This window comes from Parasteatoda tepidariorum, chromosome 4 (genome assembly GCF_982258835.1).
Source record: "Parasteatoda tepidariorum strain Cologne lab strain chromosome 4, Ptep-v5.0, whole genome shotgun sequence".
NCBI lineage: Eukaryota > Metazoa > Arthropoda > Arachnida > Araneae > Theridiidae > Parasteatoda > Parasteatoda tepidariorum.
Window position 1 is genome coordinate 34356086 of NC_141758.1, and position 22828 is coordinate 34378913.

Sequence of the window (22828 nt, forward strand, 5' to 3'; positions counted from 1 at the left end):
AATATTCAATATAGCTCATTTCTTAAGCTTTAAAATTAAATTGAAATGATACTTGTACAGTTTTAATAATTTTATTACACAAAATGTTATTCAAATAATTTTCTAAAATAAATGAATAAAAAAAGAATGTTAGACATACATATGTAAGCCTTTTTTTTTTAATGTTTAAATGTTAAACTGAATTCAAACTCATTATATTTTGCTAAATACCAAAACCTTTATTTATTGTTTATAAATTTTAATTTTCCTTATTAATTTCAAATTTAAGGTGTTTTTTAAAGTTCCTTCACAATGAAAAAAGAATTATTCAGTTGGGGTACCTTAAATTTAAAACTAAGCTCTAATTTTAAACTATTCATACTTCTTGCTAAAAAGAATTGATTGGTAGCTTAAATATTTTAAACTATCGAGAAAAAAAAATTCATTAATTGGCATGGATTTTGCATCATTTTCCTAATTTGAATGGAAGGTTCTTACTAAAAATGAACAAACCTTAATTCTCTAAAAAGTTAACAGAGTAACAATAAATGATAATTTTTTTCACTATTTCTAAATTTATTACATTATTTTCTATCTTTGAATCGACAGTTATGTTGGATCCATAAATTATTTATTTGTTAATTTATTTTTATTACATTTAAATGTTAATTTCCTCCACAACTGCTATCCATGAATGCTTATTGTTGCCATCTGTGTGATTTTATATTTTTTATGCTGTTGATCTAATTCAATATTCATTTTGTTTAAAATTTTACTTTTCGTTAGCCAATTAAACGTCTGATAGTGATTACTTTTCTTGAAATTAAGCTTCATTGTATTAATTGATGAAATACTAGCATATCATATGGGTGAATGATTTTTTTTATTTTATACCCATTTAATTTACATTTAAATAAACAATAATTGGTTGAAAGCATAAATGAATATTTATATATTTTTAACCTGAAATTTTGTTTAAGTGTTTTTAACAAGCTATGGTTAAAATTGTAAAGATACTGATGTCTTGATAGCAGGATACTGATGATCATAGCAAAACCTTTATTTAACGCAATAGAGCACTGTTTATTCATTATCCTCTTAATTGCTCGTATTTTTTAAATGCAGTTTTCCTTTTTAAATATCCAGAAGTGAAAATTCTTCCATGCGCCTGTGATTGAATTTGTCTTTTTATTTTAATTAATCACTCTTTGCTCACGGTGCATACCATGGTGGTGTTTATCATTCTGGCCCACCTGTTGTACCAGCTGGTAGGGTAAGTTTAATTGTCTAACTTTAATCTTAACCTTAATTGGAAGGGTTTTAAACTTAAGTGAAAAAAAATAATTAATAAAGTACAGAAATGGACATACTATAGTTTATATTATACACAATTAGTTAATGATCTTGCTATAATTCCACTTTTTTTTCAATGTTTGGAAATCTATTGATTCTAATTTTATCTTTTGCCCCATCCCCTGTAGTCCTGCCAATCCCTCTCTCACATGTTTTGTATCACCCTTTTTATAATCTTGCTCAAACTTGTTCTTCTGTCCTGATTGGTTGGACCGCTTTTCACTATTCCTTTACTGTTGTAATGTTATTTGGTGTTTAACGCTGAGGATATTTTTTTGTTTAGAGAAAGGAGACTATGGTATGTCTATTTTTTTACCTGTTTTGTGCTTTATTCAAATTATCCTTTTGGATTTGTAAACTTCTAAACATATTTTTTGTTAAATTGAATTCTTTGTTTTCCCATGCATCAAGGATTCTGACTTATGCCAAATATAAAATTCTAGACTTAAGTCATAAAATGGTATATGTCTTGCATAGTTTACAAGATTTTATATCTTGCATAGTTGAGTACGAGATTTTTGCACAAATTTATACATAGTGTTCTGAAAAAAATCATATTTTACCAATTTTATTTTCCTACTGTATACAACCACTTTTTAATTTATTAAGCTACTGATTACTAAACTGACATATCTTTTATTTTGAGTGCTCTAAATTTTCCGTACTTTTAAACATATTTTAATTCCTTTTAAAAAATATTGTTTAAGATTTTTTTTGTAAGTTTTATAGCTTTTCTAGCATTAAATTTTCTTACTCAAAAAATTTATTGTTGCCGGTAGTAACGAGCCAAAAGCTGATATTTCTATTCTTTTCTGTAAAATGACAGAGTTTATAGTTCAGGATTTTTTCATTTTTTTTTTAGGTATTGCCTAAAAGCATATATTTCTTATGTTTAATAAATTATCCTACATCAAAGATGGTACTATATGTTGAGTATAGATATGAATTTTTCTAATACATGGTTCATATTCTACTGCTTGTTTTGTAGGGGATGCCGCCTTGCATGCCCTTTGAACCTCATTATGACGCAGATATATTAAAAATAAAATTGTCTATTCTCAACTTATAAATCCACTTAGTTTCCTGGTGGACTTGTATCCATAGTACGTGTAAATTTAAGCATATTGCAGACTATAGTTTTTCATTATAAAAATGATAGTAATACCCCTATCATAAAAAAACTTATATGTAGAAGCATAACAATTGAAAATTATGTTGCAAAGGAAATCTTGATTTTTATTTTCCTCTCGGTATTCTTATTTTGTAAAATGGGCATGTATAGTACAAGTAACTCCATTTTTAAAAGCTTTCTCTGTAAACTTACAAATTAGGCTAAAAAATTTCTCACATAGCTGCTACACTGAACAAAAAATACTACCTATAGATTTGTCCACACTTAGAGGTATTAAAATTTCCAATTTTTTTTTTTTTTTTAAAAAATGGGGTGTTTTTTCAAAAGTTGATTTTTTTCTAATTCACTTTGCTAAAGATGCACTATTTTTTATAGTTTTCAGAGAACTATTCAATTTTTATATCCATTGGTAATAAATAATTACTGATTTGTGTAATAAGAACTATGTGAATATGTCTTAAAAATTAAAAGATGTAGTACAGCTAATTATATATAACTTTTATAAAGTTTAAGTGCTATACTTATGAAATTAAAAACATTGAATTGATTTTTGTATGCTTTGTCTTTAAAAAAAAATTAATATATAGTAGGTTTGTTACATTCTATATTTAAGAAGAAAAAAAAAAATTTTTGTTATAAACTAATTACTTTCACCCTTAAATTTTAAATCAATATCTGAACTAAATTTGTTTTAATCTATAAAAACTTTCTTTTGAAAATTATCCAAGTGTCTTTCTCGTGTATGCTTTTTTTTTTTTTTTTTAATAATAATAATAATAATTTTTGGATGCAATGTGAGAACCTACACATTGAATGTTTTAAGGCCTATTTAACGTCCAAGAAGTTCTTGTTCTCCTACACTTAAATATTATATAGCATGCTTATGCTCTTTTAAACTAAATTGACAATGCCTGCAACTTTTATTTTATTTGCATGTGTACAATTTTTAATTATTACTTTCCCAATGATATAAAAGATACTGTGCCTCTTCAAAAAAAATTTGCCATAGCATTTTAGTTGATTAAATGAGAGAGTTGTATAAAAATGTAAGTAGTTGCTTAGGTTTGAGAATGTTGTGAATCTTAGTTTAATTTATTTTACTCTGTGTACATATTTATATTCATTTTGTTTTCCTTGAGCTAGATGAAGGTCTGGTTAACAAATTTTGTCTTGGATTTAGCTTTATTCTTCTACATGATCCGTGCAGTGAGAGCAAAAAATGATATATTTTTATCTCAATGATTGTTTGAATAAAAAGCTTGTTTCAGGTTTTAGTCTGGAAAAAAAAAAAAAAATCTATATACTTGTCAACAATATAAATTTCATGTAAATACATCACCCTTTTGTAAAATGTTTAAAAAATAAAAAATTTACATTTGACAGAAGCTATTTATTATTAACTAAAATTACACTGTTACTCTAGACTTCGCCCTGATTTACCGCATTTGATTTTTACCCTAAATTTATGAGATACTCTCTGTGTAAAAAACTAGAATATCTAAGATAGGTAAAAAATTAAATGGATACTGTTTGTCTAATTTAGGTACTCTGACAGCCACTAAATCTGCGGCAGTCTGGTGCTATGGAAACAAGAAAAGGGCATTTTAGGGAGGGTAGCTTCGATGAAGACGTCTCCTTTTCTCTCACCGAAACCAGTCCTAAAGAGGGACCCACATCCCTACATAAAATAATCATACCTCGTTACCATAGTCACCGCCACAGCTCCAGACGAATGTCTGGCAGAGTACCTATGTTAGACAAACAGTAGTTGACTAGATGTAAACAATAACAAGCTTCCTAAAACCGGGAGAAATTTAGTAAACTTCCGGTTTATCTCTCCGCTTATGAGGCAATGTGTGAGCGGGCTTAATATTCTAGGAAGTTTTGTTAGTCTGGTTTTTGTTTAAATTTATTATAATTTTGCCATTCATACGAGTTTTCTGTAATTTACAAATTCTAACATGTCGTGTGCCTAAAACAAATTTAACGAAATTAATATCACAGCATGAATAAAGTGTAGGTTTAGCCATGTTTTGAGTGTTATCCCTTATTTGGCTATATATGTGTAAAATAGCTAAATTTGTTATTTTTGGGTAGCATCATAGCAAGCTTGCGGAGTCTTTCGAATTAATTCTTGTTTGTTTCGTTGAAAGTTTAATCGAAAGAACGTGTTATATTAGAAACTCTACAAGTGTAGTAGTATTGAATGGTGCGTTTTTTCAAGCTTAGGTGTGAAAATCAGTCAGAAGTCTTGCAACGAATTTTATCGCCATTCGCGTTTAACTTTACAATGTCAACCATCCATGGTACAGCTTGTCTTGTTTTTTGTGCTAATATTTACTGCCATAACTGATTTGTGATACATTTTAAACATTCATTGGAATGTTTACGTTCCGCGCTATTCAATTTCTTCAACCTGACATTATAACTCTTAATACACTGAAACCTTCAAGAAAAACTACTTCTGTGTTGCGACCTACTCTATTTACGACCACTTTTGGGAAAGCACGGAATTTTTTCCATAGACTTTGTATTGAAGAAAACCTATAGGAGAGACCAGACCATTAAAACACAGGCATGTAATTCTTCCGCTGATTCGCAGACTTCCACGAATGAATAATTTAAATTTCGTTACTGAGACATTTATTTCACCCTTACCAGTGCCCTCTTCTCTTTTTTTCTTTTCGTTTCTTCCTGGGTTATCATTGACGAACCATATCTTTGGTTTTACGCTAGAGAAAAACGCAACTTCGGATAAATTTCCAGAATACGAAATTGAAAAATAAAAAATTCCATAGTAATTTCGGCTGGAATTAATAAACCACTGAGGCAAACAAAAAAAAATGTACAATTAATAATCTAAAAAGTAATTCCGAATTGGCAAACATTTGAAACATCGTTCGCTATAAAAAGTGCACATTGGGAAAATATATTCAGATAATTTTTTCCAGCAATCGCGTGTCTGAAAACCTATTCCAACGGCCAGTCTCAACCTTTGCACCAAATGTGGGAAAAATCAAATAACGAAAAAATATCAAATCAATTAGATTAAAACGTACTTATAAAATATATGTGTGAGGCTTTTACTTAGAGAGCTCTTTTTAACAATCTCTGAAAGAGATCTACAGCCTCATGTTGCTGACTAAGTGCACTAAAGACGATGCTAGTCAATGCTTTAGAGTTGAAAGCTAAATTGGAAAAAAAGCTACTCAAACAAACCTCGGGGCCGAATCCCACCGTAACCCTGGATGTATTCTTTCTGATGTCCTCTGAATTTTTCTATTTGCCCTACTTGACAAAGGTTTATCAGCCTGCAAATGTAAGTAATTTCAATAAAGCAAACAAACCTCTCATTTCTTAAAGTAAACTAATTTTTATAACATAAAATTAAATGCTGATCTGGTCTGCTCGGTGTAGCTGGGCGCCTGAGACCAAGAATGGCCCTTTTCGCTGTTCGTCTTGTATTGGAGATCCATGAAATATAAAAAACAGTTTACATGGCTGGAAATACAAATGGCACACTATAAATAAATTTGATAAATTCGTTTTTGCACATAATTATATCAGTATGTTTCATATCTATGGACGGTAACTTTCATTCACCGATACGGTTTTCATGACGCCAACACAAGTGGCATTTCCGCACCAAGAAAATGACACTGACTTAAATTAAAATCGTTTACCTTCGATAACATTTTGAAGTCAATGGAGATAACCTCTATTAGAACGACTAACCTGCATTGACGACCATTTTACTATGGAACCGAGCGTAGTAGCTCCCGAGAGATTTCATTGTAATAAGTTTTTTTTTTTTTTTTTCGATATTTGTTCAACGAAAGGTAATTATCAATCCTTTTGATGATATGACCCTATTTCCTTTATTAGTTTGTTGTTACATTTTCTATCCTCCGTTTATCATAAAAGTTTAAAATGAGGGTTATCTATAACTGTTTTCTAAAATCAAATTCTTTGGAATAACTTCTAGCATTTTGATTAACTTTTCTCATGGTTGGACTTTGGGTTCATGATCATGAGTTCGAATCCAGCCAGCCGAAGTATCCCCGTCGATTAAACGTTCACAACAGTTATAAAAATAGCATATTATCCGCAATAAACTTTTTTTGATGAGAAAACCGAACCTATCATGTTATTAGATAGGGAAATAGTGTTTATGTGAGAAACCTACCAAATTATCAATTTGCATGATCTCTAAAAGGTGGTAAAACTTGGAAAAGTTTGATTTTTTAGTTATAATTCGCGATCGCAACACTCGAATACGCCATCTGGGGAGAGACCGGTTTCATGCCTTTAGCCCTTCTCCCTTCCCTTTCCTCCTCTTTTCAATTATATAGGAATGTACTACGATATTTTCCCTTTTCTTAATATTTTTCCTTTTTACTTAATAAAAATATTTTCTAAAATTTCCGTGATACTTTTCTTTAGAACTATGTTTAATGTAGTTTTCAGTTCCATATAGTTTTTCAAGTTAAAAGATTTTAATCTATATGAAAATCAAGAGAGAAACTAACGTACTTCCTTCCTCTATGACTTTCCACACGCTAATGGTGAAAGCATGTGAAGTGTTGCCATAGGAAAAGAGTTCTGCTCTACGCCACCTGCAGCCCATTTCGATCGCCAATACTGTACAGATAGTCCATGCTCTTTAGTACGAGCCCCTTTTACAACGGCTCTTCCATTATAACAATCAATGCATCAAGTCATACTGCTATTTTAATGTCTATTAAAATATTCCCACTGAACTATTCAGTTTAGTAAAGCAACCGAAATTTAATCATTATTAACGATAACAAATTTTTTAATTGTAAGTAAAAAAAATTTCAATTCGCTTAAATTTTTTTATAGGAATGGCGAAATACACAAAAAATTAAATAAACATAAAGAGGTCCACTGGATGGACCGTTCTTCTGACCAAACTGTTGGGACCATATTTCCCAGAATGCGGCTACTCCTTATATTTCGCGGACCAGAAATCCGAATCCAGCGAAAAAAAATTTAGGTTTATTGAAATAAAATATGTTTTTTTGTGTCTGATTTCGTAACTTAAAAAATATCGTCTGCTCTAATTAATTAGCTTATTTGAGATCACCCCCTCGAATCATTAAGGTTGAGTACTAGAACGTAAAGATCCAATCATTAGATCAAGTTATTCAGAGTGGTCCGCACATTTTTCTGCGCACTATGTTGCTATGCATTTTGAATGGACTAATAATTTTAAGGATATTTAATCTGAAGAAAGAAAATTTTTCGTTGTTTTATCAGTATTAGTTTTAAAATTAGATTTTTCCTCAGACAATGGATGGTGTTTTCAGTAGAAAAGTAAACAATCTCGAGCTCGGGACCTACTCTAGTTCCGGTTAAAAAGTTTGTAGCTGCTTACTACATGTTATTCTGATAGGCGATGTTTTCAAACGGATAATTTTGTTTTCAAATAAAAGAAATAAGTTAGATAATTAGAAATCTGCCGTCTTTCATAAGATATTAATGTTATTATGTAATTCAGGGGAGTTTGGAGTGAAAATTTGTTTTAGTTATTTTGTTATTTATTATTAAAAAAGGTGACATGGCTGCTAGATTTTGAATAACTCGCTTTTTTGGCAGTCTTGATTTGGCCTCTTTCCATTTGTTTATTACTGTTTGCTCGTGTTGTAAGCTGTGCACCATCTTACGCTAGTGTTAACACTTTTAGTATTGTAAACACAAGTATTGTTAGCATTGTAAACATAAGTAATAAGTAATCAAATACATTGTTTGCAAGAATCTCAAAACACAATGATGCCAAATGGCTTTAAAATACAACTGAAACAGTAACCCGGAAATTTAGGCAGTCCCGAGCTTGCAGCGTTCCCTAGTGTAGAAAACACCATCCATTGAATTTGCACGGCTGGTGCGGGGTGCGGCCTCACGTCTAGTTCTGAATCAGTCTGTTCTTCATGCCTCAACAGAAAATTGTTATTAGAAGAACTACATATTTTTTTAAATTTTGCTATTTAAGTCCTGGTTCTCAGAAATTCCGCGACCCTTCCACCAGAGCCGTTTTTATGTTTATAGGGGCCCTGGGCCTGTCATTATCTGGGGGCCCTTTATGAATAAATTTGGAGAAAAAAAATTTAATTTTGAATAATTTTTAAAAATTATTTTATTTCAAGAGTAAAAAAAATATAAATTAATTATAAAAACTTATATACATTATTTTTATCGAAAATTTAAGGTAACAATACTTTTCGCGCTTTTTGAGAGGCGAATGTTCTATCACATCATCAAAATCAATTTCCTGTAAGACATACAATTTGCTTTGCAACTCAAAATCTGTAAGACTTAAAAGCATCAAATTATGAAGGGGTGTAGAAAATATGCTAGGAGTTAGAAAGAATACAAGAAAATACAGTTTGATTATAATCGTTTTTTATAATCGTTGAAAAACTTACTCAATTTTGAGCCAATGTTTAACTACGTTGCCTTGAAATTTTAAAACCAATCCAGAAGACAAGGCAACTCCTGAATCAGTTCCCAGAGGTATTGAGTTGTCATAAGAACTTGGAGGACTTTATGACCCCGACAGATTTAACATGCACCAGTCACCATTTTATACATGGGTATTATTCGGTCGGCTGAATTCGAACTTACATTCTCAAGAGCAGGAGTCCATAGCCCTACCAACCAAGCTATCGTGGCCAAGTTATTAGTTTATTTTACAACAGTCATTGAACAGCTCACCCAATTTCGAGTTTACGACTACTAATGTTCAGCTCCGTAGCCTTGTAATTTTGAACCCAATCCATCATACAAGAGAACTCCAGGATCAAGTATTGGAAGAAATTTTTGCCTTCATGGAGGACGTTTTGATGGAATTAATCCGCATTTACGGTACATAGAGAGGAAGAACACGACTGCCTTCCACGGTTAGCCTGACGGCAAAGGGACTCTAACCTATGATCCGCCTACCACAGAGGATATTTCACGTCGATACTGTGGTCGGTAAAAGTTGGGTGTGAAATTCATATCGACCAGCCATCACTGGGATTCGAACTCGGTGCACCTCATTCAGAGGAGAATGCTCTATTCCTTGAGTCCATCTTCATTGAGTAATAACTCTGCGGCAGGTGCCAATTTTCTAATTTTATTAACTGGTACCAATTTTATTGATTTGCCAAAATTTAGTCATCTTCAAAATGTAAATGGTAATTCAATCATAATTTTTGTAAAAAAGAAATGGAAATAAACTGTTTTTCCTCTTATTCTGCAATAAATGCAGAAGCAACCACGAGGGTTAATGAGCAAAATGAACAGGAAGCGGAGCCTTCTAGTTTTTTAAATAATTGTTAAATTATTAGTTTTGAACATGCATACTTAAAAAAAATAAGAAAAACATTTTTCAGTATTAATAAATAGTAATTAAAGACTGTCATCAGATGGAATAGAACTCACGATCTCACAGTTTTGTGTTAGATTTCATAATCAACAGCTCCAAATATACACACCTGCCTTGCGGATATTTTTTTAATATTTTTTTTTTAATTTAATAAATTAAGTTATTTGGATACCTGACATTCTGGAAAAATGCTTTCAAAATTAAAATTTTTAGCGTTTATAACAAGTATCTTCAGTTCATTTCGAAGTAAACCATAATTCGGCTTATCTTATTCATTTTCAGCTCATGTATATGCACCAAAAATAAATTCAAAACTAGACTGTATATAACACAAGGACTGCAAATTTAACTGTCGGATATAAAACCTTATTTAAGATTGATAATGATAAAAAGATGAAAAATCTACATTCCTACAATTAAATATTTTAAAAATAGTCTGCTTTTAGGTTATAATGTTCGTAATTTCCTTAATAAACTTTAATCGTAATGTCGGGGTTCCGCCGATAGACGACATTTAATCTACACTGGTTATCATAAATTAAGGAAAATTCACAAAAATCGCGATAACTCAAGAAATTACACATGGAATTTTATGAAACTTACCCACAATATACAACACATAGTAAGGTATTAAACAACATAAAAAGAAATTATCAGACATTAATAGTAGTATAGAAATTAGCACATGTATAAAATAAACAAATTGGAAGTATCGGTTTGCAATAGAAAAAGTACCTTTAATATGGAATATGATTGCCTCTAGAAGCAATACAGCACAAACAGCGATGTGTGATGCTTTCAATTATGCAGTCTATCAGTTCAATAGGAAGTGAGAGCCATTGCTCTTGTAAAGCAGTTGCAAGCGTGGCAAGGGTCTGAGGGGGCGGATTGATGGCAGATACACGCCTCCCTAGAGCATCCCAAACGTGCTCGATAGGATTCAAGTCCGGGGATCGAGCTGGCCACTCCATGCGAGTAATTGTTTCCTGTTGAAGATAATCATCAACAATGCGAGCTCTGTGTGGTCTTGCATTATCGTCCTGTAACAGGAAGCAATCACCAATTGCCCCGGCATATGGGCGCACATAAGCATCAAGGATGTTGTCTCGATAAACCTGAGCATTCACGGTTCCCCTTGGAAAGACATGGAGGTATGTGCGCCCTCCTAAGGATATGCCTCCCCAAACACAGACACTGCCTCTTCCGTATGCATCTCTTTCACGGATGTTTGATGGATGATAACGGGTCCCAGGTTCTCTCCATATCAAATAACGTCTACTGTCACTTTCTAGACTAAACCTGGACTCATCCGTAAAGAGAACAGGCCTCCATTGATCTGACGTCCAGTGGACATGTTGTCGGGCCCACTGCAAACGGTCTCTCCTATGGCGTGATGTGAGCGGCACGCAAATGGCTGGTCGTCTCGCATACAGACCACCTTCGTGGAGCCTTCTGCGCACAGTTGACGTTGACACCAACCTTCCGGTGGCTGCAGCAAGAGAGGATCTAAGATGTGTCGGAGTAGCGGTTCTATTCCTGCGTGCACTTAATGTCAAATATCGGTCATCGGCACTGGTCGTAACAGTTGGCCGTCCTTGACTGAACCTCCTAGATGCCGAATCTGTGGTTTGAAATTGCCTCCAAAGTCTATGAACCACAGATGGACTCACATTTAGCCATCTGGCCACTTCTGATTGACTCTGCCCTGCCTCTAGTCTCCCGATGGCTCTCCATCGTAGTTCTTCAGGCAAATGATGCCTAGAGGTCATTATTACGAATTGGCTATCTCAGATTTTCAATGTCGCAATCACAGTAAAATTTGTGTGCTTTCTCTCAAACTTGGACTTTTATGCTCCAGGCAGATGACGTAAGCCGAGTGCAGCGCCACTAATTTGCATATTGCAATTTTACTCAGCTACTCTTAGTGGACAACATATGCAAATTTTGCACGGTTTGGCTTACTTTTGAAAGAGTTATCGCTATTTTTGTGATTTTTCCTTAATTTATGATAACCAGTGTATTAATGAAACACACTAAAGCTTTATATCAGTTAGCAATTAGTTTTAGAATTACAATTATAGAATAATTATTTTTATTATAGAATGAAAGGTTTTAAAAGACAAATGTTAATATTTAATATTTAATGTTTATGTTAATGTTTAATATTTAATCAAAGAAAAAACATAACACATGTTGAAATCTAACGAATAGCCCCTGATTAATTTTGTGACTAAAAAATATTGAAACCTAATTGATTTCCGGATTTTAGAAACACCTTCTAGTTTTACTATTCAATCAAATTGGTTTCGATGTCTTTCATCCCACCTGTTTCACTAGTGATTCAGCATATTTTGATATCATTTTTGTTTCGTTCTTACTTAATATTGATTTGTTTGTGACAATTATTTTTTAAACACATTTTTGCGAGAAACTTAAAAATATAATATTGAGGGCATTAACTGAAATATTATATATATATTTTTTTGTATGCTTCTTTTACTTATATCATTCACAACGACAAGCAACTGTCTTCTCTAAATACTGCGATAATGTAAAATGAGATAGCCAAACAAAACGTATGGAGTTACTTAAATTCATGTTCAAAAGTATTAATTGTTTTTTTGAATTGACAGTTTTAGTCATCTTTTAGGCAGTTAAAACTGCAGCATATCACATGAAAGTATTAAATATATCACACAATAAAGTAAAATAAAAGAGAATTCTGATCCTTAGGAACAGATATTAAATAGTCTCATCATCGAATGATGGAGCATAGTTACCTTTTAAACAAATAAAAAAATTTTTCACCTTTTAAACTAAAAATTGCTTATTTTTAAATAATTTATTAATACTCAAATTGTTGAAAAGATGATATGATAACGAAGTTTTTTATTTTATTCAAGCATTTATTTATATATTTTTTATTTATTTTTATTTTATTAAATTAAATGCACATGTTTAAAATAAAAACAAAGCTGTCAAAATTTCATATACAGTTTCGAATTACAATTTTAAGAAATTGTTTCGACTTTGATTTGGAAATTTAAAAGCCTTATTAATTAAAAAAATTGAGAAGCCTGATTAACTTTAGACACATAATAACAACAAAAATCAAGGAGTTAAAAATCGAAACGAATATGATCAATAAACAATAAAATCATAAGCTAACTAAATAAATTAATTTTGTGTACGAAATATAATATTACAAATTAAACATATTTCATATTTAGGGGAAACATGGAAAATTTGGTCATACAGGAGTTTTAAAAAGTTTTTTTCTCGTGTTTAAACATTTGTTTATTTGATGATCATTTGAATTCAATGCCCCATTAAACAAAATCCTATGTTGTTTCTGTCTATTAGCAGTAAGTAAATTAAAATAAAATTACATTTGTCATCTCAATTTCATCCAGAACAGACTAAATCAAGAATTTTGGCAGATAGGCCTTCAAAGAAGGAATTGAATAGTGGCCCGCCATTTAAATAAATAAACAAAAAAAATTCACAATGTATATATAAAGAACTGCACAAATCTTTCACGTTTTCCCTAACCACAACCAAAATTGGTATAATAAAAACATTTGCTTACCTCCAACGTGAAAGATTTATGTCTTCTTAATATCCAACGAAAATTTGATGTAGAATTTCCAATTCACGCATTCTCATACGATTAATTTGAAAAATAACAAAATAAAATCAACTACAAAAATTAAGTAAATAAAACTATTAGGCTAGTTGAAATATTTAAGATGATTAAAAGAAAAAAAGCTTTTATAATAAATTAGAAAACAATTTTCTATGAAAGAAACTTTAGAATCGAACGAGGTCCAATTTAAAGGCACTATGAAAATCCCAAGACAGAGTGACCCAAAGGAATTCTAAGAAGACTCTCCCCCTATTTACAGCCCAAGAAATTTTTCTTCCTAGAAATTTATGAGCAGAAATCAGACAAAAGGGTGTTTCTGTGGATATCTGATATTTTCGAAATTAGAAAAAAAGAGCCCCGAGGCAATATAAAGAAGCTAAATACATTTTCTCACAGTGTAAGGTGAGAAGGCTATTTGACAACTCTGTGGGTGGTAGCTACGAAAGTGGGGATATTTTCATTAGTGGAAAGAGCTTTTTATTGCTCTTTTAGTTAGAAAAGTGAAGAGTAACAATTATTTTATATTTGAAAACACTTCGATTAAATTTTTAAAAGAATCCGACAATGTAAGAAAGAAAAAAATATGTATAATATGGGCTTCAGAGGGCCTCAGCTCTGAATAAAACTTTAAAAAAAGAAGAAAAAAGTGGGGTTTGGGGGCCCTCTTAAGTTATAAATAATAAATGAGTTATTAAAAAAAAAACAATTAATTCAATGTGATTTTAGACTTTTGGGGGCCCTATTAGAACTCGGGGCCCTGGGCCAGGGCCCACTTGGCCCATCCTTAAAAACGGCTCTGCCTTCCACTAACCCTAAGGCTCTGCAGAACATCTTTTTGGGAGAGTTACCTTCTGGTAGTCAATCAAAATGGTTTGAGAACTACGCCAAAAATGTACTAATATGTAATAAAGCAATAATGACGTATTGTACCAAGTGCTCTTCGGCCGAGGCATCCCCTGAACATCTACTGGACTGCCTCGGTCTTTTAAAACAAGACCTAATTGAAAGACCCTTACTTGTTTTAGACTTTTTGAAGGTGTACAATCTCATGAACTTTGTCTAGCTAGGCTAGAAATGGGGATTTGAAAGAAGAAGAAGAAAGCAATAATATTTTAAGAAACTCAACACTAAAATGTTCTTCCTTAAAAAGAAAAAAATAATAATAAGTAAAATAGCCTTTCTTCGCTCGGATTAAATTTCTTGAATTTCTAAATCTGATAATTATGGAAATACGGTATATAAAAGTACCTTTCAATAAGTTGAGTCGAAATCAATAAGTTGAGTCAGATTCAATAAGTTGAGTCGAAAGTTTAGTACTGCATGATGTTTTTATCAGATGAAAGTAAATACCGCATGTCAATTTTTTGATCATGATTCTGCAAGAACATAGCGGAAATTTTTTGCCTTCATTTATTCATCGAGTTTATAAAATTGACTTAACAACAAAGATTTCATGTGAAAATAATTCTTACATATTTATTTATTTCCTAAGTGAAAAAATATTATTAATAGTATTAAAATGACCCCTATTATGCAAAGTAATTTTAAATAGCAAATCTTTAACGGAATCGATTGAATAGTTTTTTATTGTGCACATTCTACCCAGTTTTTTTTCTTGGGTACTAATAGATAAAATACTTTAGAATTTTCAGTTTTTTTTTCTTTTTTTTATTCTGCATTATTAAGTTAATTACTTTAATTTAGTAATTATTATTAATTAGCAATGTGTTTTAACTATTTAAAATCATTATAAATTACTATTCAAAATTAATAAAAATATTGCTATCCGTTTAAATTTGTAGTTATAGTGCAAAATAGTTTTTGTATTTCTTTGAATATGAAAAACATTGAATATACATCTCCTTGTGACTAAAATTTTTAGATATTTTGCAATTATTAACTTCAAATTTATATTATTTTGTAAAATCTATTTGATTTTTTTCTTTTTCATCATTTTTATCGTCATTTACGGTTTTTTATCATTTACGATTTACTAGTGTGATTGGAAATAACAGCAAGAAAAGAAAAAGAAGAATTTTGAGAACATAAAAAATTATATTTAATAGACAAACTAAGAGAACAACATCTTCAATGTACAAACAGTCATGATTTCTGGATGAAAACTGCTACATGGTGAAATATTCACTTGAACCGTAACCGGTGTCAGACACACAATGGAATGATGAAGTCACTGCCTCGTATACAGTCAGTAGCGGAACAATCTTTTTTAAGACCCGAACCAAGTCCAGGAAATTCCGGGTTTTTGATGAGAATCCATTCCTAAAAAGAAAAAGAATTTATATTAGAAGCTTATTTTAATCCGAAATGACGTAATGATTAAATAGTTTCATACATGAGGTGAATAGGTAGACCGGCGTTCATTCACATTTTTTAAATGGTTATGGAATTAAAATGTCTACCGTCGCGTAATTTGTTGACCATTCAAGAAACTTCTCGTGTATTTTTTTTTTTTTTTTAATTAATCAAAAAATATTTCAAACCTAAATCATATACAGCCCATGCTCAATATCACGAACTCTAAAGAAGACACTGAAAGTTTTGGGATATCGAATATTTTAATGTAATATCGAATACTTTTTAATAATTCAATCAAAATCATAACTTTCGTGACATTTTAAAACCTGTATAACATGCATTTAAAAAGTAAAGCAAAAATAAGGCTCCACAATTTCTTGACCAATGGCTTGATTGTTGCAATGGGGTCAGTATCACGCGCTGGCCGCACTTACTTCTCAGACAAGTTGGTACCCATTGACCTGATCTGAAGCTGGGTGAGCTTCAATTCGCTACTTGAACCAGGTTCGAATCTCAACGATGGCTGGTCGATACGAATTCTGAACCCGGCTCGCACCGACCACGATGATGACGTAAAATATCTTCAGTGGTAGACGGATCATGGGTTAGAGTCCCCTTTCCGTCAGGCTAGCATTAGGAAGTTTTCGTGGTTTTCCTTTCCATATAGCGCAAATGCGGGTTAGTTCCATCAAAAAGTCTTCCACGAAAGCAAAATTTCTCCCAATACTTGATCTTGGAGTTCCCTTATCTTCTGGATTGGGTTCAAAATTACAAAGCTACGGAGTTGAACACTGGTAGTCGTAAACCCTAAAATTGGGTCAGCTGTTCAAAGACAGTTAAAGTGAAATAAAATCTTTCACAGTGAGCCGCGGTGGCTTAGGGGATAAAGCATTTGCCTCCCAGGTTCTAATACCAGTGGTAACTGGATAATACGAATTCTGCACCCGGCTCACACCGATCACATTTGTTGGGTCACAAAGTCCACCGAGTTCCCAAAACGAATCAATACCTCTTGGGGAGCCGTGGTGGCTCAAGTAATAGAGCGTTTGTCCAATGAGGTGAACCGAGTTCGAATCCCCGCGATAGCCTGTTGATAAGAATTCCACCCCCAGCTCACACCGACCACAGTGCTGACGTAAAATATCCTCAGTGGTAGACGAGTGATGGATTAGAATCCCCTTACCGTCTAACTATGGAAAGTTTTCGTTGTTTTCCACTCCGTGTAACGCAAATGCGGGTTAGTTACATCAAAAAGTTCACCGCGAAGGCTAGTTTGTCCCAATACTTGATCCATGAGTTCCCTTCTCCTGAATTGTGTTCAAAATTCAAGGCTACGGAGTTGAACATTGATAGTCATAAGCCCAGAATTTGATTGGCTGTTCAACGCTGGTTATAATATAAAATAAAAATCATTCATATTGACTGTCCAGCTTAACCAATGAGCCATCGCGGGTCATACCATGCAATTGCTTCAATCAATATCCATAACTTTGCTTATTTGTTCGATTTTACGTTTTTCTGAAATTCTTAAATTTCTTTATCTTTTTGTTCTGATAAATCTCCCGATTCTTTAACCTTTTTAAAATCATGGAAAGATGCAAGAAGCCTATCCCCAGGCCCGCAAGCACCGTGAATATACGTATTAAAGAGTTCCGAATTGAGATCATGTTCGTGCGATCTTGGGCCACTGGAGTCAGAAAGGTTGTTTTCATACGTGATACCGTTTGCCGGAAATCGCTTGATCACGTATTTGTGATCACGGTCTTGAACAAGTCAATCTCTTTTGTATTCATGATTCTCCAGTATCACCAGATACTACTTTTGTCAAAATTCTTTTTCATAATATTTTGTGAGATATTTCAGCATTTTATAGACCGAAAACCATCGAAACTTCCTCAGAAAATCTTAAAACTTTTTCTTAGAAAACTAAAAATAATGCGATTAACGCAACTTTACTTTGGGGTCCAATCAGAGGTATCTCTAAATTACAAATAGCATTGTAGTGCTTTCCCTTCATTTAACTAAAAGCAAAAACATATTCTCGTATTATTTTACTCATTCCATTTTACTTTGTTGATTACATAATTAATAGGATGGTTGCGTTTGTGTTCCCTTAAGTGGCTCTAAGTTTCAAACAGATAAAAACGAATTGTTTTCTAGCTGTAACAGATGATTCATGTATTTATTTTTCGACATCAAGATTGATGAAAAACAAAGATAAGAATGTCGCGAAAGGAATTATTATTTTTAAGGCTTCAGTGACCAAACCTCTGTATTCACTTCGACGAGTAAGCCTTAATCTGAAGCATGAGATTTGTAAATTAATAATAAATGATAGTTCTTATATTTTTCCTTTGAAACATTTCTCGTTTTTTTATGTAAACAGATTAGGGCAGAAGATTCATGAAGTTTTTAGGGGGTCGCATGACCAAAAAAGTTGAGAAATACCGGATTAATAGTACGATGAAAGTTTGTTAGGAGTTCGTAAACTGCTGCCAATTTTTATAGTCGTTGAGGAAACTTGTTTTTAAAAGTATTAATTTTTAGCAACATTTATTTTTTAATGTTTATAACCTTAATAGAAATTTGTTCAAAGATATTTTCAATCTTGGTTTTCAAATTTCATAAAAAAAATATTATTTTTCCAATAAATTAATAATTCAAAAATATTTATTTAAGTAACACCGATTTGTTTGACAGCTATGCTTATAAGTGTGTGATGAAATTGCTTAATTTAAAAAGAAAAAAAAATTCTTACTTTGATAATTATTTTAGTGCTATATTTTGTAAAATCTTTCTCAAAGACAGCACAAATTTGGCCATTATCTCCATTATCTTAGAATTGAACAGTTTTTACATGGTTGCAATATTGAAAGCCTTATTAATTTGTACACAGTACGGCCATTATTTTAGAATAGGGCACTTTCTAAATCGTTGCAATATTAAAAGCCTAATGAAATCGAACTCTATAGTATGACCATTATCTTTGAATGGGGCACTTTCTAAATCGTTGCAATATCAAAAGCCTAATGAAATCGAACTCTATAGTATGACCATTATCTTTGAATGGGGCACTTTCTAAATCGTTGCAATCGTTGCAAAAGCCTAATGAAATCGAACCATAGTATGACCATTATCTTTGAATGGGGCACTTTCTAAATCGCTGCAATATCAAAAGCCTAATGAAATCGAACTCTATAGTATGACCATTATCTTTGAATGGGGCACTTTCTAAATCGTTGCAATATCAAAAGCCTAATGAAATCGAACCATAGTATGACCATTATCTTTGAATGGGGCACTTTCTAAATCGCTGCAATATCAAAAGCCTAATGAAATCGAACTCTATAGTATGACCATTATCTTTGAATGGGGCACTTTCTAAATCGCTGCAATATTAAAAGCTCAATGAATTTGAACAGTATACTATGGCCATTATCTCCGAATGGGAAACTTTCTTTTTACATTCTTCTTGCAATACTAAAAGCCCACTTAATTTGCAACATATGGTTTGAAAAATATCTAAATCGCTGCTATATTAAAAAAAAAAGTCAATTTGTAGAGTTTATGCGATATTAAAAGTCAGTAATGCTTGATGCTTACCGTTCACGTTAGTCGGCGGGGGCCAATTGTCAGAAAAGCAGATCCGACGTTCCTGCGGAAAGGGACCAAGAGGAGATGATATCAGGATCTGCTGGTTTCAGCATTTCCGGATCTTCTTCCGTTCTGATATTCGTATTCTCTTCTTCTTCTTCCGCTTCTTTTTTATTCTCTTCTTCCTTTTCTGGAAGAATAGGAGCAGGTGGTTGCCGGAACATGCCAGGTTCGAAATTGTCCATGGTTCTCAAGACACTAGGAGTGTAGGTGGACAACCCACTTCCAGGACCTAGAAAGAAAAAAGAATATAGCTGTTAGCTACATATTTGAAATAAAGAAAAATAAAATAACTATAAAAATGCTGCCCAAGGTTCATAAACATGAAGCTACTATTTGCCAAAATAGTTTCATTGCAGTGGTACGAGTATTGCCATTTTTATTGTATCAGGAAATGGTGGATAAGTACAGACATCAACAATTGATTTCAACAGTTCTCGGGATGCTAATTACTTTATTAAAATATGCGAACCACAGATAAGTTAGAAGAATCATAAAAGTGGTTAAGAGTGTAACTGTTGCGGTGACAAAAGCTGTTTGTTCTCCAGAAAAGAAAAAAACTTGGTTGTAAAATCGTTTTCAATCTAGATCGGTTTCTGGAGAAATACATGAAACCTGGGGAACCAACACTTATAAAAAGTTATATCGTATTTATTTGATGGAAAATAACCGTTTATCTGAATTTGCAAGCACTGATATATGGTCCTAGCTAAAAGGAGCTAGAAATGAAATGGTTTTACTACCAGTTTTAAGCACAGACTTTTAGTCCTAACGAAAAGAAATGCTAGAAATAAAATGGTTTCGCAACCAGTTTCAATCAAGAATATTTTGTCATAGAGAAAACAAGCTGGAAATGAAATGGTTTTGCGACCAGTTTTAAGCTCAGAAATTTAATCCTACCGAAAAGAAGCTAAAAATTAAATGGTTTTACTACCAGTTTTAAGCACAGACTTTTAGTCCAAACGAAAAAAAATGCTAGAAATAAAATGGTTTCGCAACCAGTTTCAATCAAGGATATTTTGTCCTAGAGAAAACAAGCTAGAAATGAAATGGTTTTACTATCAGTTTCGAGCACGAACATTTAGTCTTACCGAAAAGAAGCTAGAAATTAAATGGCTTTACTACCAGTTTTAAGCACGAACATTTACTCCTAGCGAGAACACGTTAGAATTGAAACGTTTTTATCCCTAGAATGATCAAAATTTTATAATTTTTAAATTCACTTTAATTTTAGGTTTTCAGTTTTTACAACGAGTTATATTTTCTGTGAGTGATAAAGACGTTAAATTGCTCCAATTCACTAAATTTACCAACCATTTCTCGATTCTTTCAAATTTTGATTGCAGAGCAGATAATTCATTGAAAAAATAACTTGACACAATTTCTTTAAAAAAAAAAAAAAGATTTTTCGATGACAAAAGAAATAAAGTTAAAATTTACCACTCATGCCTCTATTTTACATTTAAAGAGAAATGTTGCTTTCAAACAAATTTTAAAATATGTATTTTAGCATTAAAAATATATTTTAAATACATATCCTAAATTTTTCAATAAAACGTTGTTGTAAATAACTCGAATTTCAATCATTGAAAAGACAATTCAATGGCTTTTTTGTATTAAAGTTTTATTATTTCCACTTTTTTTAAAATTTAATTGTAAGAACAGAAATTATTGAACCGGGAAATGATTTTAAACACAATAAAAAACCGGTTGAAATACGTAATTGTAAAATAAAGGAATTAAATAAACAAAACTAAAAATATTTTCGGCATTCGTCGTTTCGTTCAATTCATTTTCAATGGATCACATAGTGTTTCTTTTTTATTGCTTTAATTCAAGCAATTCTACTTCGCAAATGGAACAACTTTTTTTGTTAGGTTAAGTATCATTATTGTGCAAAGACTTTTAAAATATTTTTTTTTCCTTGCTTAAATACTTAAACCATGTTGAAATGAAAAAAAAGGAATAAAAAAGTAAATGAAACCTACACAAATAATAATTTCGAACAAGTAAATAAGTGTTATTATTTTGTAGTTCGATGATTCAGAAAATTTCACTTTTCTTCTTTTCATTAGCTAAAGTATATAACTAGAAAAATAATAATTGCCACAAAACATTTTGAAATTTTTTGATTATTTTATTACCATATTACAAAAAGAATTCATTATACATTTTCAAGGATCATTAAAATATATATTGCAACAAAAAAAACATGTTGGAAATTTTGATTATTTTTTGACTACACTATAAAAAGATTTCGTTAGATAATTTCAAGGCGAAATAATAACTAGGAAAATATTTATTGTAATTTAATGATCATGTTTAAAGAGTTCACTTGACATTAAATAATTATTGCAAAAAATTATTACACAAAATTAAGTCAAATAATTATTGCACAAAAAACATTTTATAACTTGTTGATCATGAAATAAAAATAATTCATTATACATTTTCCTGGTCAATAGTAGCTAAAAAAATAATTATTGCTACAATAAACATATTGACATTTTTTTTTTATTATTTTACGGCCATGTTATAAAAAGGGGTCATTAGACATTTTGAAGGAGCCTAGCTTGGAAAATATTTATTGCAAGAAACTAGTATTTGTTCGATCATGTTATTAAAACAGTTCAAGAGAAATTTTTAAGGACAATAATAATTTGACTGTGAAAACACAACTCGAAGCATTCTATTAAAAGTAAAATAGTGGTAAGATAATTATGACAGTTATTGTTTGTTTTTGGGTGAAATGAGGAGGATGCTACTGCATCTTAATTTGAATAATAATAATATTAAGTTTTAAAACTGATAACTGTAGATATTTTTAAATTACAGGGAAACTTCAAAACTGAATCTTGTCAGTTTTATATAGCTCGGCTACCACTTTTTAATTTTTTGTAAAACGCTACAACCAGTGTATTAACGAATGTATTTTTTAAAAAATGTTCATAAAGCAAAACAGGAACGAAAAATCATAAGTATTATAATTTTGTTTGTGCTGTGATAAAGACCTACTTGTGCTATGACCAAGGTCGTAGTGTCAGCTGGTCGAGTAAGTCGCAAATCACCGAATTTTCATTTAACCCAGGGAACTTTTAGTAAATGTTTGTAAACAAGTACAGTAAAAGTTTTTTACAGTTGAATAGTAGTTTACCATTTTCGTCGAAGGAATTAACGGTTAAAACGAGTCGTAGTAAGGAACTGCTGATTCAAAGTACTGAATTGACTGCAATTAAAGGGTCATTTTATTTAATTTATAACCGTCGTAGAACAGCCGACCCAAAGTCCAAATCAGTAGCCCTGTAATTTTGAACCCACTCCAAGCCTTGTAATTTTGACAAGGGAACTCCAGGATCAA

General features: G+C 31.7%; 1 protein-coding gene across 1 annotated transcript in view; it reads right to left on the minus strand.

Moving 5' to 3' along the window:
- Window positions 1-15535: 15535 nt before the first annotated feature.
- The window catches only part of bif (protein phosphatase 1-binding protein bifocal), a 100001-nt gene continuing 92708 nt past the window's right edge, over window positions 15536-22828 (minus strand). The window contains exons 3-4 of the mRNA XM_016074224.5: window positions 19420-19702; window positions 15536-15780 (exon numbers count right to left, since the gene is read on the minus strand). Coding sequence (XP_015929710.3) covers window positions 19449-19702 — 254 coding nt within the window. The 3' untranslated portion in view covers window positions 15536-15780; window positions 19420-19448. The remainder of the gene's footprint in view (window positions 15781-19419; window positions 19703-22828) is intronic.